The following is a 17721-nucleotide window of genomic DNA, read 5'->3' as shown; positions in this document are numbered from 1 at the left end:
ACGGGAAGGGCAGTCTCCAGTCAAGGAGACCACCTATACCAAACATGGTATCCATCCACAGACAGCCGTTTCGGGGTATTTGCCCCTCATCAGTGTGGAGTAGGAATCTGGCTAGTGGGGGCAATGCCTAGTAAAAGACTACTTAAGCAAGCATTGTTGACCTTAGGGAGATCAACATATCCACTGCGGAGACACCATCACGTGTTTCTCAACGCAGTGATTCTAGAGCAAAGCCCCCTGGGAAGTATGCAAATGAGAAAGCCGCGGAGACACCATCACATGTTTCTCAACGCTGGCAGGAAACTAGCCAGGTCTTTCACCGGGAAGGAACAACCACGGGAAGGGCAGTCTCCAGTCAAGGAGACCACCTATACCAAACATGGTATCCATCCACAGACAGCCGTTTCGGGGTATTTGCCCCTCATCAGTGTGGAGTAGGAATCTGGCTAGTGGGGGCAATGCCTAGTAAAAGACTACTTAAGCAAGCATTGTTGACCTTAGGGAGATCAACATATCCACTGCGGAGACACCATCACGTGTTTCTCAACGCAGTGATTCTAGAGCAAAGCCCCCTGGGAAGTATGCAAATGAGAAATGAGAAACACGTGATGGTGTCTCCGCAGTGGATATTAGCCAGATTCCTACTCCACACTGATGAGGGGCAAATACCCCGAAACGGCTGTCTGTGGATGGATACCATGTTTGGTATAGGTGGTCTCCTTGACTGGAGACTGCCCTTCCCGTGGTTGTTCCTTCCCGGTGAAAGACCTGGCTAGTTTCCTGCCAGCGTTGAGAAACATGTGATGGTGTCTCCGCGGCTTTCTCATTTGCATACTTCCCAGGGGGCTTTGCTCTAGAATCACTGCGTTGAGAAACACGTGATGGTGTCTCCGCAGTGGATATGTTGATCTCCCTAAGGTCAACAATGCTTGCTTAAGTAGTCTTTTACTAGGCATTGCCCCCACTAGCCAGATTCCTACTCCACACTGATGAGGGGCAAATACCCCGAAACGGCTGTCTGTGGATGGATACCATGTTTGGTATAGGTGGTCTCCTTGACTGGAGACTGCCCTTCCCGTGGTTGTTCCTTCCCGGTGAAAGACCTGGCTAGTTTCCTGCCAGCGTTGAGAAACATGTGTTGGTGTCTCCGCGGCTTTCTCATTTGCATACTTCCCAGGGGGCTTTGCTCTAGAATCACTGCGTTGAGAAACACGTGATGGTGTCTCCGCAGTGGATATGTTGATCTCCCTAAGGTCAACAATGCTTGCTTAAGTAGTCTTTTACTAGGCATTGCCCCCACTAGCCAGATTCCTACTCCACACTGATGAGGGGCAAATACCCCGAAACGGCTGTCTGTGGATGGATACCATGTTTGGTATAGGTGGTCTCCTTGACTGGAGACTGCCCTTCCCGTGGTTGTTCCTTCCCGGTGAAAGACCTGGCTAGTTTCCTGCCAGCGTTGAGAAACATGTGATGGTGTCTCCGCGGCTTTCTCATGAGCTGACAGGAATGGCTGCCGGCGTCCTAAGGAGAGGAGGGGGCCGTGGGCGTGCCCTAGAAAGTGCGGGAATCTGGTGCCCCACTGTGCACAGTGAGGGGGGTGGAGTATGCAAAGCATGTTCCAGCCCTCATCGCTGACGTCCTGTGCAGCGTCCCGCCCTTCCCCTGACTGGCGGGCCTGGGGGCGGGAAAAAAGTGAGACTAGGCCGCAAAAGCCGGGGACTAAAGTTATAAGCGCGGCCGGCGTATAAGCGCGGTCGGCGCGGTAGTCCCCGGCGTACTAACACTCCCAGCCGCGCTGCAGTGTGAAATGGCAGCGCGCGGTCAGCGCGGTAGTCCCCAGTAAACTAACACACCCAGCCACGCTGCAGTGTGTGATGGCACAAGCGCGGTCAGCGCTGCGGTCCCCGGCGCACTAACACACCCAGCAATGCTGCAGTGTTTCTGTGCGCGGTCCCCACGGGGACACAGAGTACCTCAAAGTAGCAGGGCCTTGTCCCTGACGATACTCGGCTCCTTGTCCAGCAGAGTCCCCAGGGGCTGTGGATGGAGCACGGTCCCAGTGCCTGGAGACCGATTAGGATCCCACTTCACCCAGAGCCCTAAAGGGATGGGGAAGGAAAACAGCATGTGGGCTCCAGCCTCCGTACCCGCAATGGATACCTCAACCTTAACAACACCGCCGACAAGAGTGGGGTGAGAAGGGAGCATGCTGGGGGCCCTGTTATGGGCCCTCTTTTCTTCCATCCGACATAGTCAGCAGCTGCTGCTGACTAAGATGTGGAGCTATGCGTGCATGTGTGCCTCCTTCGCACAAAGCATGAAAACTGAGGAACCCGTGATGCACGGGGGGTGTATAGGCAGAAGGGGAGGGGCTTTACACTTTTAAGTGTAATACTTTGTGTGGCCTCCGGAGGCAGAAGCTATACACCCAATTGTCTGGGTCTCCCAATGGAGCGACAAAGAAATTGTCTTAAAGTGCAGACTTTCAGCTTAAGGCTATGTGCGCACGTTGCGTCGAGCTAGTTGCAGTTCTAAACGCATCCTCTGGCAGAAATTGCTTTTGACAAAGTTGCTTTTGCCCACAAAATCGTGGTAAATACGCGTGCGTTTTTACCGCGTTTTAGCCGCGTTTTTAGCGCTTTTTACCTGCGTTTCCATTGCTTAAAGTCAGATGCGTTTTGATTACAAAGACACTACTAAATAAAGTTTTGACATACAAACAATATAAAAAAAGGGTAAAAAAAAATTAAAACAATATACTTATTTAAATCATAATGAAAATAGTTATATTTAATATAATTATAGCGGTTTTATACTATATATCGCTATAATTCCAATAAATTAATATTTTTCATTAATTTAATTGTCGGACTATGTGTGTGTGTGTAAAGGGACATATTATTCCATTATTTTGATGTCAGAAACGCATGCATTTATATAGTCCAAAACGCATGTTTTCTGCAGCCAAAAAGCATGTAAAATGCTGGAATTTTGATGTTGCTTGCTTTTTACAACTTGTCATTGACTTCAATGTTAGCAAGACGCAGCCCAAATGGCAAAAACAATTGACATGCTGCTTCTTTGAACACTGAGTTTTTGCCCAAAATTATGCAAATTAAAGGCAGCGTTTTGAACTGCAAAGTGCGCACAAGAAATCCACTTTTCCCATAGACTTTGCTGGAAAATCAAAACGCATGCATTTTGGCATAAAACACTGCAGTTCAAAACGCTGCAGAAAAGCAGCTGAAACGCAGGTGAAAACGCAAAGTGCGGACATAGCCTTAGGGGTACTTTGCACACTACGACATCGCAGGTGTGATGTGGGTGGGGTCAAATCGAAAGTGACACACATCCGGCATCGCTGTCGACATCGGAGTATGTGAATCCTCTTTACTCCGATTAGCGAGCGCAAAAGCGTCGAAATCGTGTGATCGGTGTAGTGTCGGTCATTTCCATAATTTCGGAAGGACCGATGTTACGAAGTTGTTTCTCGTTCCTGCGGCAGCACACATCGCTGTGTGTGAAGCCGCAGGAGCGAAGAACATCGCCTTACCAGCGTCCCGGCTGCAATGAGGAAGGAAGGAGGGGGACGGGATATTTACGTCCCGCTCATCTCCGCCCCCCTGCTTCTATTGGCCGCCTGCCATATGACGTCGCTGTGACGCCGCACGACCCGCCCCCTTAGGAAGGAGGTGGTTCGCCGGCCAGAGCGACGTCGCAGGCCAGGTAAGTGCATGTGAAGCTGCCGTAGCGATAATGTTCGCTACGGCAGCTATCACAAGATATCACAGCTGCGACAGGGGCGGGGACTATCGCGCTCGGCATCGCTACCATCGGCTTGCAATGTCATAGTGTGCAAAGTACCCCTTAGTCTGAGGGTATTCACATCCTAATTGGAGTAAGGGTTTAGGAATTACAGGTCTTTAATATGTAGCAGCTATTTTTCAAGGGACCAAAAGTAATTGGACAATTATCTCCAATGCTCTTTATTGGGCTGCATGGCATGGGCTGTACCCTCATCAATTAAAGGGAATTTGTCTGCTGGTTTTTGTTATGTAAGCTGAAGCCAGGATGCTGCAAGGGTTAACACAGAAAGTTCAGGCATGCCAGTTTTGTCTTAGTCCTTTTTTTTATTTGCTATGTTTATTTAAGCAGCAGGACCAGTCCGACACGCCCCCTACTGTCATTGGCACCACACTGTCAATGTACAATCTCTATAGAGAGCCTGGTATGTGTGGTAACAAGCCTCTGGACTCTGCAAGATGACTATACCTAAAAATTCAGATTTTGGCAAAATGTCTGCAGCCAGTAATCTAAGTGATACATCATTGGATTCAGGATCTCCTCTCCTACATCATGTTGTTCTCAGATGAGTTAGCAAAAACCTGTTGACAGATTCCCTTTAAGCTGGTAAAAGGTCTGGAGCTGATTCCAGGTGTGGCATTTGCATTTGGAAGCTGCTGCTGTGAACCCACAACATATGGTCAAAGGAGCTCTCAAAGGAAAAGAAACAGACCATTATTAGGCTCAAATAAAGAAGAAATCCATCAGAGAGATAGCAGAAATGTTAACAGTGGACAAATCAACAGTTTGGTACATTCTGCAAAAATAGCAAAGAGCGCACTGGTGTGCTTGGCAACTCAGGAAGGCCTGAACGTCCAGGGCAGACAACAGAAGTGGATGATCGCAGCAACCTTTCCACAGTGAAGAAAAACCCCTTCATAACATCCACCCAAGTGAAGAACATTCTCCTGGAAGTAGGTGTTTCAGCATCTACAGGGTGCTTTACACGCTGCGACATCGCTAACGATACATAGTCAGGGTCCCGTCGTTAGTGACGTACATCCGGCGTCATTAGCGACATCGTAGCGTCCTAGGAACAACAATCGCAAAAATGTCAAAAATCGTTCATCGTTGACACGTCGCTCCTTTTCATAATATCGTTGGTGGTGCATGCCGCTGGTTGTTAGTTGTTCCTGCGGCATCACACATCGCTATGTGTGACATCGCAGGAACAACGAACATCTCCTTACCTGCGTCCACCGGCAATGAGGAAGGAAGGAGGTGGGCGGCATGTTTCGGCAGCTCATCTCCGCCCCTCCTCTATTATTGGGCGGCCGCTTAATGACGCCGCTGTGACGCCAAAGGCACCTCCCCCGTGAAGGAGGGATTGTTCGGCAGCAACAGCGACGTCGCTAAGCAGGTATGTGCGTGTAACCCTGCTGTAGCGATATTGTTCGCTACGGCAGTGATCACCACATATCGCAAAAACGACGGGGGAGGGTGCTATCGCTCGCAACATCGCTAGCAATCGCTAGCAATGTCGCAGTGTGTAAAGCACAAGTCTGTCAAAAAGTCTATCATACTTCATGAAAGCAAATATAGAGAGTTCACCACAAGGTGCAAACCATTTAATGAGCCTTAATGTTAAGACTGAGCCCTTCCACTCACATGGGGAAGAACAAACCAGGGAAGATGTTAACCACAGGTCCCTGTACAAACTAGGAATACCCTAAACCTGACCCTGTTTTGTCCCTGCCTGGCCGAGGAGGTTGGTACTCTAAAGTTACCCAATGGCACCCACACTCAATGTCGGCTAAACCTGATTGTCCTTAACTACACACTAAACTATAAACAAAGTGTAACACAAAATACCAAAAAATATTAAAAAAAAGTGCACACAGGCAGACGGTGAGACACAGTGCTAAAGATGTGTTCACATAGTCATACAGGGAAGATGTAAAAAAATTAAAGAAACCCAAAAAGACTTACGAATAAAGTGGAACCCCTCCAAATCCCAAATTAAATAGAATGGGAGAAAGCTGGGAAGGAAACACACAAACAAACCACAAGGAAAAGCAAAAGTGATAATTCAGCAAGATTATTAAAAAACTGAGGAGCTGGGATTTCAAACATCCATCCACCTAGGAATATAGCCAGCACTCAGACATGTGTATGGTGCATAAAATTAGTGCCTCCCAAGATGTGATAGGACAAATAAAACAAGGAAGTGAACACACCTGAGAAGAAACACAGAAAGACAAGGCAGGGGAAGGGCAAAAGACCAAACAGCAGTTGTACCAATACAAAACATGCTGTGGTCCAACGGGAGAGGGAAACCGACCATAAAACCAGAGGTTTTGGATCGAACCCCGGAGTTGAGCCATACCATTTAAAAATAGAGAGCTTAGGTTAGACTTTGACAGAAAAACATCTATATAAATCAGCCCAGATCTGGAAAAGCATGCTTTGGACAGATGAAATTAAGATCAACCTGCACCAGAATGTTGGGAAGAAGAAAGTATGGAGAAGGCTTGGAACAGCAGATGATCCAAAGCACACCATATGCTCTGTAAAACATGGTGGAGGCAGCGTGATGGCACTGAGCATGCGTGACTTCAAATGGTATTGGGTGACTAGTGTTTATTGATGTGACTGAAGATAGAAGAAGCCGGATGTATTCTGAAGTGTATAGGGTGAGACTTTCTGTTCAGATTCAACCACATGCAACAAGGTTGATTGGACTGTGCTTCACAGTACAGATGGAGAATGACACCAAACATACAGCAAAAGCTACCCAGGAGTTTTATAAGGCAAAGAAATTAAATATCCTGCAATGGCTGAGCCAATCACCAGATCTTAATGCAATAGAGCATGAATTTCACATGCTTAAAACAAAACGTAAGTCAGAAAGACCCACAAACAAGCAAAAACTGAAGTCAGCTGTAGAACAGGTCTGGAAAAGCACCACAAAGAAGGAAACCCGGCGTTTGGTGATATCCATGGCTTCCAGACTTCAGGCAGTCATTTCCTGCAAAGGATTGTCTACAAAGTATGAAAAATGAACATTTTATTTATGGTAAAGTGAATTTGTCCAATTACTTTTGAGACCGTGGAATGAGGAGACTTTGTAGAATAATGGTTGCAATGCCTAAACGTTTCACAGGATATTGTTGTTCAACGCCTTTAATTAAACCTGAAAGTTTCCACTTCAATCACATCTCAGTTGTTTCATTTTAAATAAAAAATAGTGTCCTGCAGAGCCCAAATCATGAAGATTCGGTCACTGTCCAAATATTTCTGGACCTAACTGTATTCATTGTTAAACATGTCTTACCGTGTCCCTACAAAGATCTATGTTTGGTCTGTATGTACGGGTCTCAAGCCGTGTGTGGGCCAGTTTTAAAGGCCCACTCTTGTCTCTTAGATCCTTTTCTAAACGTCTTATGTCTTCCTCCAATTCTTCAATCTCATCTTTGGTCTGTTAAAAAAAAAATGTGAGACAACAATCAGTAGAGAAAATATTTATAATAAAAAAAAAAAAGTTTTACAGTTAAAAATTAATGTCTTTAAAAAATGAAATACTGTTTAAATCATACATTTATGTTGTGTATTTTTCTAAATAATATTTGTATATTTTGCAAGACTAAACTTTTTTTTTTTTTTAATACACATTGTAATGTGAAAAACTGTTACAATCTATATTAAAAAATGTGAAATCTTTTAATTTTTATACTGGCCACATGGGCTATTAATACAGTGGAACCTTGATTTACGAGAACAATCCTTTGTGGGAGTGTGCTAGTAAACCAAGTTACTCGTCTAGCAAAGCAAAATTTCCCATAGGAAATAATGCAAGCTCAGACAATTTGTTCCAGAACTTGTGCAATGTCCCATCCTGGTCCCCTATTGTGCCATTCCACACATGCACAAACACGCACACACACACAAACACGCACGAACACACACAATATTATGCTCACCTTACCTTCCGTTCCATTGCCGCCTCCCAGTTCTTGTAGTTCATCGGTACAGGAACTTCCGCTGCCAGAGCGCTGACGTCAAAGGCATATGCCGCTTGCCTCTGATTGGTCAGCGCGCTGCCTTTGAGAAGCGGCTGACAGCGGAAGTTCCTCCCTTGTCGCGTTGGTTACCCGATACACATCCTGTACCGGCGAACTACAACGGAAGGTAAGGTGAGCATAATATGTGTGTGTTTGTGTGTGTTTGTGCGGACTGCAAGAGCAGGTCAGAGCACGGTGAAAGTACGGAACCGGAAGTGTGTGCGGTGAGTATTTGCTCGTACAGCAAAGCTTGCTCGTAAACTGAGTTACAAATTTACAGCAAGCTTTGCTCGTATAGCGAAATACTCGCAAACCGGGTTATTCGTAAACCGAGGTTCCACTGTACTGCCTATTCTAGCAGGAAATCTACATGTATATAAGCATCAACAGAGTGACTCAGACCCTGGCATTTGTACTGTATTAAAGCATCTAATGAACATGTGCAAAAGTCATTTTGAAGGGAGGGGGATCTGTGAGATCACTTATTTTGATTGATGTGTTACCTGTCACTGTTAAGGGGGCTTTACACGGTAGAGATATCGCTAGCAATTTGTAGCGATAGCGAGCGTCTAAGTACCCGCCCCCATCGCGCATGCGATTGTTTGTGATCGCTGCCGTAGCGAACATTATCGCTACGGCAGCGTCACACATACTTACCTGGTCGGCGGCGGCGCTGTGACTGCCGAACAATCCCTTCTTCAAGGGGGAGGGACGTTCGGCATCACAGCGACGTCACCGCAACGTCACTAAGCGGCCGGCCAATCAAAGCGGAGGGGCGGAGATGAGCAGGACGTAACATCCCGCCCACCTCCTTCCTTCCGCATTGTGGCCGGCGGCAGGTAAGGAGACGTTCCTCGCTCCTGCGGTGTCACACACAGCGATGTGTGCTGCCGCATGAGCGATGAACAACATGGATAAACAACCCTTACCGATTTTTGAGTTTGGGACGACCTCTCCATGGTGAACGATTTTTACCATTTTTGAGGTCGCTTAAGGTCGCTGGTCAGTGGCACACGCTGCAATATCGTTAATAACGCCGGATGTGCGTCACTAACAACTTGACCCCGACGACCAAACATTAACGATATCGTAGCGTGTAAAGCCCCCTTTATCCTACCTGTAAAGAAAATGAGTCTGAAACGTTTGTTGTAAAGAACAGAGCCTCAAATAGTCCCAGGGACTATGTAAAAATTTACATATTTCTATTTGTTTTAATACATGTTTGAATAAGAAAACTCCATTTCCAATAATATAAAAAATAAATACATTTAACACAACAACCTGATGTAAATAAAAGGTCATTTTCTGATTATACATTCCCTTTATTGATGTTGGAGAGTGGCTACATTACTGAGCTAACCTGACATTGGCAGCAACATTTTATGAATCACTGCACATTGGTAGCAATAAGGTGGAGTGGACTATCATAGCCTCAGTATTGAAAAACATCAGCACTAACTACTGAGACGTTACGTCACCTTTCATTGAATAAAAAATTGCTCAGATCAATTGCAGACTTACATTTTTCTCTTGCCACTTGAGTTCATTGTGAGCTTTCTCAAATTCATGGATCCTTTTCCTGAAGGCAAACTCCACAGCCACTCTCTGGGCTTCCAGCTCATTATTCGTCTGTTAGTAAAGAGAACAATAGCGGTCATGTAATTTTATGTTTTATAACTTTCTACTATTAATCCTTTTACCTACCAGCGTTTTTTCCTCCCCTACTTCCAAGAGCCATAACTTTTTTATTTTTTCATCAATATAGCCATATGAGGCTTATTTTTTTCCCGGGACGAGTTGAACTTTTGAATGATACCATTCAATGTGCCCCATATTGTATTGGAAAACGAGGAAAAAATTCCAAGTGAGGTGAAAATGCAAAAAAAATTGCAATTGCACTATTGTTTTTTTTGTTTTTGTTTTTTTTTATCTACCATGTTCACTATGTGGTAAAACCGTCCTTAAGATTTCCCAGGTCAATACAAGCTTGTAGATACCAAACATGCATAGTTTTACTTTTATCTCACACAATTCAGAAGATTGTAGAAGAAAAAGAAAAGGATTTTCCGAGACCTGTAGTGTTCTTATTTTTTGGGATCTGGGGCTCAGTGATGGCTTATTTCAATGTGTCTAAGGCCCCTTTCACACGTCAGTGATTCTGGGACGTTTGTGCTTTTTTTTTAAACGTACCAGAATCACTGACATACGCAGACCCATTCTAATGAATGGGTCTGCTCACACGTCAGTGATTTTTCACTGCACGTGTCTCCGTGCAGCGTACCCGCGTGTGCGTGATTGCTGCACGGAGACATGTCCATTTTTTTCTGGCATCACTGATGTTCCACGGACCACGCAGTGGTGTGGTCCGTGAAACACGTGCCAGAAAAAAACGTGCATTTAAAATAATAAACATTTTAACTCACCCGGCATCCAGCGATGTCCTCTGCAGCCCGTGCAGCTTGCTGCTTCTAAGCCGGCTGATTACTGTCGCGCATATTCATTATGCGCGACACAGCCGACCCGGAAGCAGCTGCTGCGGGGGTCACCGCCGGCCGGATGCTGCGTCGCGGGAGCGATCAGCACCAAGGACAGCGGGAGCGGGCGCAGGTGAGTGAATCTCTAAGTGCAATCACGGGCCACAGAGAACGGAGCCCGGATTGTACTTAGACAACCCACGTGTGCCGAGATTCACGGCACACGCAGGGACATGTGCGTGTTTTACACGCCAGTGAAAAACGTCTGTGTTTTTCACTGACGTGTGAAACGGGCCTTAGGCCCGTTTCACACGTCAGTGAAAAACACTGACGTTCTTCACTGACGTGTAAAACACACACATGTCCCTCCGTGTTCCGTGATTCACGACACACGTGTGTTGTCCATGTGCAATCCGTGATCCGTGATCCATGATTGCATATGGACATTACTCACCTGCCTTCGCTCCTGCTGTCCATGGTGCTGAACTCCTGGGCTCTCCAGCGTCCGCCCACCGCTCTCTGCAGCTACTTCCTGGTCGGCTATTCCTGCTCTCATGAACATTCATGAGTCAGACAGGAGCTGCCGAGAGCGGAGGCTGCACAGCGAATCGCAGGCAAGGTAAGTTGAAAATATTTAATATTTAATATGTCCGTGATTTTCTGGTACGTGTTTCACGGATCACACACGGATCACACCATAGTGTGGTCCGTGGGTCATCAGTGATGCCAGAAAAAAATAGACTTGTCTCCGTGCAGAATCACAGCCACGGGTGTACGCTGCACAGAGACACGTTCAGTGAAAGACTGCACAGTCCGATCGCTTTTGCTGTTCAGAGAAGTGCTTCATCACCACTCTGTATAGCAGAAATGCTGATCTCCTGTGAATGTCAGCGCTCTGCCAGCATTCACAGGAAGTGAGTCATGACAGTAACAGTAGTCATCATCTGACCCCACACTCTCATGAAAACCCATTGGCACCCCAAGATTGCGTCACAAGGCTGCTGATGGAGGCGGAGAATGACGCAATCAGTTTGACAGAGTGATCTAACTAGTTAACAGGAGCCCGATCCACCCGAGTCTTTTAGCTGCATGTCCTTGATGATCAGATCAGCAGACATGTGAGGGGAATAATGAGGGCTTTCTGTACGAGCCCACATTAATGGGACAGATACATATGGGTATGTTCTAGGTTGTAAAATGGTTAAAGCAGAGGTCTCAAACACGCGGCCTGCGGGCCGCATGCGGCCCCTCAGGCTGCTTCGTGCGGCCCCCAGGCCCATTCCCCTGTTGACAATCTCGGCAGGTGCAGGGGCCGCAGCGCTGGCAAAACATCCATCTGACATAAATCGCTGACAGGGGCTGCGGGCGGCCCCTGCACCTGCCACGATAGACACCGGGGGCACGGAAGCAGGGATGAGGCAGCCGAGGGAACCCAGTACGTCATGGCGAAATCGCAGCCCCGGAGGCTGTGATCACCTTGCAAATACCTTAGATTTCGGAGAGGAGGGGACCTCTGCCTGACCTCAGGAGGGGTGGTGTCTCCTCCCCAGACCTACGGAGGCTGTGATTGGTTGACAAATGCCGCTCAGCCAATCACAGCCACTGTAATGTTTCAGCCATTGAAAATGGTTGAAACATTGAAATCCAGCCATGATCAGTGCAGCTACAGCACTGATCATTGGCTGGAGCTAGGTGACCTCTGTTTCACCCGCCCCCAGCTCTGATTGGAGAACACAGGCCTTGTGATCGATCTCTGTAATCACTGTGGATCTGGGGTCGGATACCGCTCCCCTCAGCTTCACTCCGGCGTCTGTGGAAGCCGAGAAGAGCGACTGGTAAGTTATAGTGCCACTGCCCACTTTCACCCACTGCCACTGCCAACCCCCCCCCGGCCCATTACTAAAGGATGGGGACAAGGTGGGCACATTACCATGGGGTGGGGATAAGGCTGGGGACATTACTATAGGATGGGGACATTACTATAGAATGGGGACAAGGTGGGCACACTACTATAGGATGGGGGCAAGGTGGGCACATTACTATAGGATGGGGACATTACTATAGCATGGGGACAAGGTGGGCACACTACTATAGGATGGGGGCAAGGTGGGCACATTACTATAGGATGGGGACAAGGCTGGGGACATTACTAAAGGATGGGGAAATTACAAGGATGGGCAAATACTATTGGATGTGGACATTACTATAGAATGGGGACAAGGCTGGGGACATTACTATAGGATGGGGACAAGGCGGGCACATTACTATGGGATGGGGACAAGGTGAGCACACTACTACAGGATAGGGACATTACTACAAGGGGGACAAGGATGGGAAACATTACTATAGGATAGGGATAGGGCTGCGGACATTACTATAGGATAGGTACATTACAACAAGGGGGACAAGGATGGGAAACATTACTATAGGATAGGGATAGGGCTGCGGACATTACTATAGGATGGGGACAAGGATAGGCACATTACTATTGGATGGGGACATTACTACAGGATGAGGACAAGGCTGGGGACATTACTATAGGATGGGGACAAGGTGGGCACATTACTATAGGATGGGGACATTACTATAGGATGGGGAACATTACTATAGGATTGGGACAAGGTTGGCACATTACTATAGGATGGGCACATTACAATAAGATGGGGACAAGGCTGGGGATATTACTATAGGATGCGGACAAGGATGAAAACATTACTACAGGATGTGCACATTACGATAAGATGAGGACAAGGCTGGGGACATTACTATAGGATGGGGACAAGGATTGGCACATTACTATAGGATGGGGACAAGGATGGGGCATATTACTACAAGATGGGGACAAAAACTCAAAATAAGGCATGACATAATTTTTTTACTGTCAAATTTTTTTTTATATACTTAAACAAAGAATGTGCACATTTGCTATAATAAACAAGTGAAAAATGTGCCAAATCAGTGATCCAAAGGTATGTAAAAAAAATCAATATTATATATATATATATATATATATATATATATATATATATATACAGTTAGGTCCAGAAATATTTGGACAGTGACACAAGTTTTGTTATTTTAGCTGTTTACAAAAACATGTTCAGAAATACAATTATATATATAATATGGGCTGAAAGTGCACACTCCCAGCTGCAATATGAGAGTTTTCACATCCAAATCGGAGAAAGGGTTTAGGAATCATAGCTCTGTAATGCATAGCCTCCTCTTTTTCAAGGGACCAAAAGTAATTGGACAAGGGACTCTAAGGGCTGCAATTAACTCTGAAGGCATCTCCCTCGTTAACCTGTAATCAATGAAGTAGTTAAAAGGTCTAGGGTTGATTACAGGTGTGTGGTTTTGCATTTGGAAGCTGTTGCTGTGACCAGACAACATGCGGTCTAAGGAACTCTCAATTGAGGTGAAGCAGAACATCCTGAGGCTGAAAAAAAAAGAAAAAATCCATCAGAGAGATAACAGATATGCTTGGAGTAGCAAAATCCACAGTCAGGTACATTCTGAGAAAAAAGGAATTGACTGGTGAGCTTGGGAACTCAAAAAGGCCTGGGCGTCCACGGATGACAACAGTGGTGGATGATCGCCGCATACTTTCTTTGGTGAAGAAGAACCCGTTCACAACATCAACTGAAGTCCAGAACACTCTCAGTGAAGTAGGTGTATCTGTCAGTCAACAGTAAAGAGAAGACTCCATGAAAGTAAATACAAAGGGTTCACATCTAGATGCAAACCATTCATCAATTCCAAAAATAGACAGGCCAGAGTTAAATTTGCTGAAAAACACCTCATGAAGCCAGCTCAGTTCTGGAAAAGTATTCTATGGACAGATGAGACCAAGATCAACCTGTACCAGAATGATGGGAAGAAAAAAGTTTGGAGAAAAAAGGGAACGGCACATGATCCAAGGCACACCATATCCTCTGTAAAACATGGTGGAGGCAACGTGATGGCATGGGCATGCATGGCTTTCAATGGCACTGGGTCACTTGTGTTTATTGATAACATAACAGCAGACAAGAGTAGCCGGATGAATTCTGAAGTGTACCGGGATATACTTTCAGCCCAGATTCAGCCAAATGCCGCAAAGTTGATCGGACGGCGCTTCATAGTACAGATGGACAATGACCCCAAGCATACAGCCAAAGCTACCCAGGAGTTCATGAGTGCAAAAAAGTGGAACATTCTGCAATGGCCAAGTCAATCACCAGATCTTAACCCAATTGAGCATGCATTTCACTTGCTCAAATCCAGACTTAAGACGGAAAGACCCACAAACAAGCAAGACCTGAAGGCTGCGGCTGTAAAGGCCGGGCAAAGCATTAAGAAGGAGGAAACCCAGCGTTTGGTGATGTCCATGGATTCCAGACTTAAGGCAGTGATTGCCTCCAAAGGATTCGCAACAAAATATTGAAAATAAAAATTTTTTTTTGGGTTTGATTTATTTGTCCAATTACTTTTGACCTCCTAAAATGTGGAGTGTTTGTAAAGAAATGTGTACAATTCCTACAATTTCTATCAGATATTTTTGTTCAAACCTTCAAATTAAACGTTACAATCTGCACTTGAATTCTGTTGTAGAGGTTTCATTTCAAATCCAATGTGGTGGCATGCAGAGCCCAACTCGCGAAAATTGTGTCACTGTCCAACTATTTCTGGACCTAACTGTATATATATATACTAGAAGGTGGCCCGATTCTACGCATCGGGTATTCTAGAATTTACGTATTGTGTAGTTCATGTATGATTTTTGTTATATATATATATATATATATATATAGATGTTGTTGTGTGTAGTTACCAAGTGTTTGTGTAGGGCGCTGTACATGTTCTGGGTGTGGCGGGGGGTGAGAGCGGTGTTGTATGTGTGTTGCGTGTGTTGCGTTGTTTGTGGAGCGCTGTGTGTCTGTAGCGGTGTGTGTGTGTGTGTGTTGTGCGGTTTGTGTGTGTGTGGTGTGTTTTGGGGGGAGGTATGTTTTGAGCAATGTGTGTGTTGTGCGGTATGTGCGTATATTTGTGTGTGCTGCGGTGTTTGTGTGTTGGGTGTTGTGTGTGTGCAGCGTTGTCTGTGTGTGTGGGTGTCTGTGTAGGGCGTTGTTTGTGGTTCCCAGTGTGTGTGTGTGTTGTGCAGTGCACGTGTGTGTGTGTGTGTGTGTGTGTGTGTTGGGGGGAGGTGTGCACCTCCCATCGTGCTCCATCCCCCATGCTGCGCACCCCCCATCGTGCTCCATCCCCCATGCAGCGCACTCCCCATCGTGCTGCATCCCCCATGCTGCGCACTCCCAAACGTGCTCCATCCGCCATGCTGCGCACTCCCAAACGTGGTCCATCCGCCATGCTGTGCACTCCCAAACGTGCTCCATCCGCCATACTGCGCACTCCCCATCGTGCTGCATCCCCCATGCTGCGCACTCCCAAACGTGCTCCATCCGCCATGCTGCGCACTCCCCATCGTGCTCTATCCGCCATGCTGCGCACTCCCAAACGTGCTCCATCCCCCATGCTGCGCACCCCCCATCGTGCTCCATCCCCCATGCAGCGCACTCCCCATCGTGCTGCATCCCCCATGCTGCGCATTCCCAAACGTGCTCCATCCGCCATGCTGCGCACTCCCAAACGTGGTCCATCCGCCATGCTGCGCACTCCCAAACGTGCTTCATCCGCCATACTGCGCACTCCCCATCGTGCTGCATCCCCCATGCTGCGCAGTCCCAAACGTGCTCCATCCGCCATGCTGTGCACTCCCTATCGTGCTCTATCCGCCATGCTGCACACTCCCAAACGTGCTCCATCCGCCATGCTGCGCACTCAAAAACGTGCTCCAGCCGCCATGCTGCGCACCCCCCATCGTGCTCCATCCGCCATGCTGCGCACTCCCAAACGTGCTCCACCCGCCATGCTGCGCACTCCCAAACGTGCTCCATCCGCCATGCTGCGCACTCCCAAACGTGCTCCATCCGCCATGCTGCGCACTCCCAAACGTGGTCCATCCGCCATGCTGCGCACTCCCAAACGTGGTCCACCCGCCATGCTGCGCACTCCCCAACGTGCTCCATCCGCCATACTGCGCAGTCCCAAACGTGCTCCATCCGCCATACTGCGCACTCCCCATCGTGCACCATCCGGCATGCTGCGCACTCCCAAACGTGCTCCATCCGCCATGCTGCGCACTCCCAAACGTGCTCCATCCGTCATGCTGCGCACTCCCAAACGTGCTCCATACGCCATGCTGCGCACTCCCAAACGTGGTCCATCCGCCATGCTGCGCACTCCCAAACGTGGTCCATCCGCTATGCTGCGCACTCCCAAACGTGGTCCATCCGCCATGCTGCGCACTCCCAAACGTGCTCCATCCGCTATGCTGCGCACTCCCAAACGTGCTCCATCCGCCATGCTGCGCACTCCCAAACGTGCTCCATCCGCCATGCTGCGCACTCCCAAACGTGCTCCATCCCCCATGCTGCGCACTCCCAAACGTGGTCCATCCGCCATGCTGCGCACTCCCAAACGTGCTCCATCCTCCATGCTGCGCACTCCCAAACGTGGTCCATCCGCCATGCTGCGCACTCCCAAACGTGCTCCATCCCCCATGCTGCGCACTCCCCATCGTGCTCCATCCCCCATGCTGCGCACTCCCAAACGTGGTCCATCCGCCATGCTGCGCACTCCCAAACGTGCTCCATCCGCCATACTGCGCACTCCCCATCGTGCTGCATCCCCCATGCTGCGCACTCCCAAACGTGCTCCATCCGCCATGCTGCGTACTCCCTATCGTGCTCTATCCGCCATGCTGCACACTCCCAAACGTGCTCCATCCGCCATGCTGCGCACTCCCAAACGTGCTCCATCTGCCATGCTGCGCACCCCCCATCATGCTCCATCCGCCATGCTGCGCACTCCCAAACGTGCTCCACCCGCCATGCTGCGCACTCCCAAACGTGCTCCATCCGCCATGGTGCGCACTCCCAAACGTGCTCCATCCACCATGCTGCGCACTCCCAAACGTGGTCCATCCGCCATGCTGCGCACTCCCAAACGTGCTCCATCCGCCATGCTGCGCACTCCCCAACGTGCTCCATCCGCCATACTGCGCACTCCCAAACGTGCTCCATCCGCCATACTGCGCACTCCCCATCGTGCACCATCCGGCATGCTGCGCACTCCCAAACGTGCTCCATCCGCCATGCTGCGCACTCCCAAACGTGCTCCATCCGTCATGCTGCGCACTCCCAAACGTGCTCCATCCGCCATGCTGCGCACTCCCAAACGTGCTCCATCCGCCATGCTGCGCACTCCCAAACGTGGTCCATCCGCTATGCTGCGCACTCCCAAACGTGGTCCATCCGCCATGCTGCGCACTCCCAAACGTGCTCCATCCGCCATGCTGC

The 17721-nt window shown here is 48.2% G+C and overlaps 1 protein-coding gene across 1 annotated transcript in view; it reads right to left on the bottom strand.

Moving 5' to 3' along the window:
• TEKT2 (tektin 2) overlaps positions 1–17721 on the bottom strand; it is a 93774-nt gene that overhangs the window by 32387 nt on the left and 43666 nt on the right. The window contains exons 7-8 of the mRNA XM_075334064.1: positions 9369–9476; positions 7121–7264 (exon numbers count right to left, since the gene is read on the bottom strand). Of these exons, the coding sequence (XP_075190179.1) occupies positions 7121–7264; positions 9369–9476 (252 nt within the window). The remainder of the gene's footprint in view (positions 1–7120; positions 7265–9368; positions 9477–17721) is intronic.

The sequence above is a fragment of the Anomaloglossus baeobatrachus genome, chromosome 2 (assembly GCF_048569485.1).
Source record: "Anomaloglossus baeobatrachus isolate aAnoBae1 chromosome 2, aAnoBae1.hap1, whole genome shotgun sequence".
NCBI lineage: Eukaryota > Metazoa > Chordata > Amphibia > Anura > Aromobatidae > Anomaloglossus > Anomaloglossus baeobatrachus.
The sequence above is the reverse complement of the archived record's forward strand: the minus strand, read 5'-3'. Positions and strand labels throughout refer to the sequence as shown.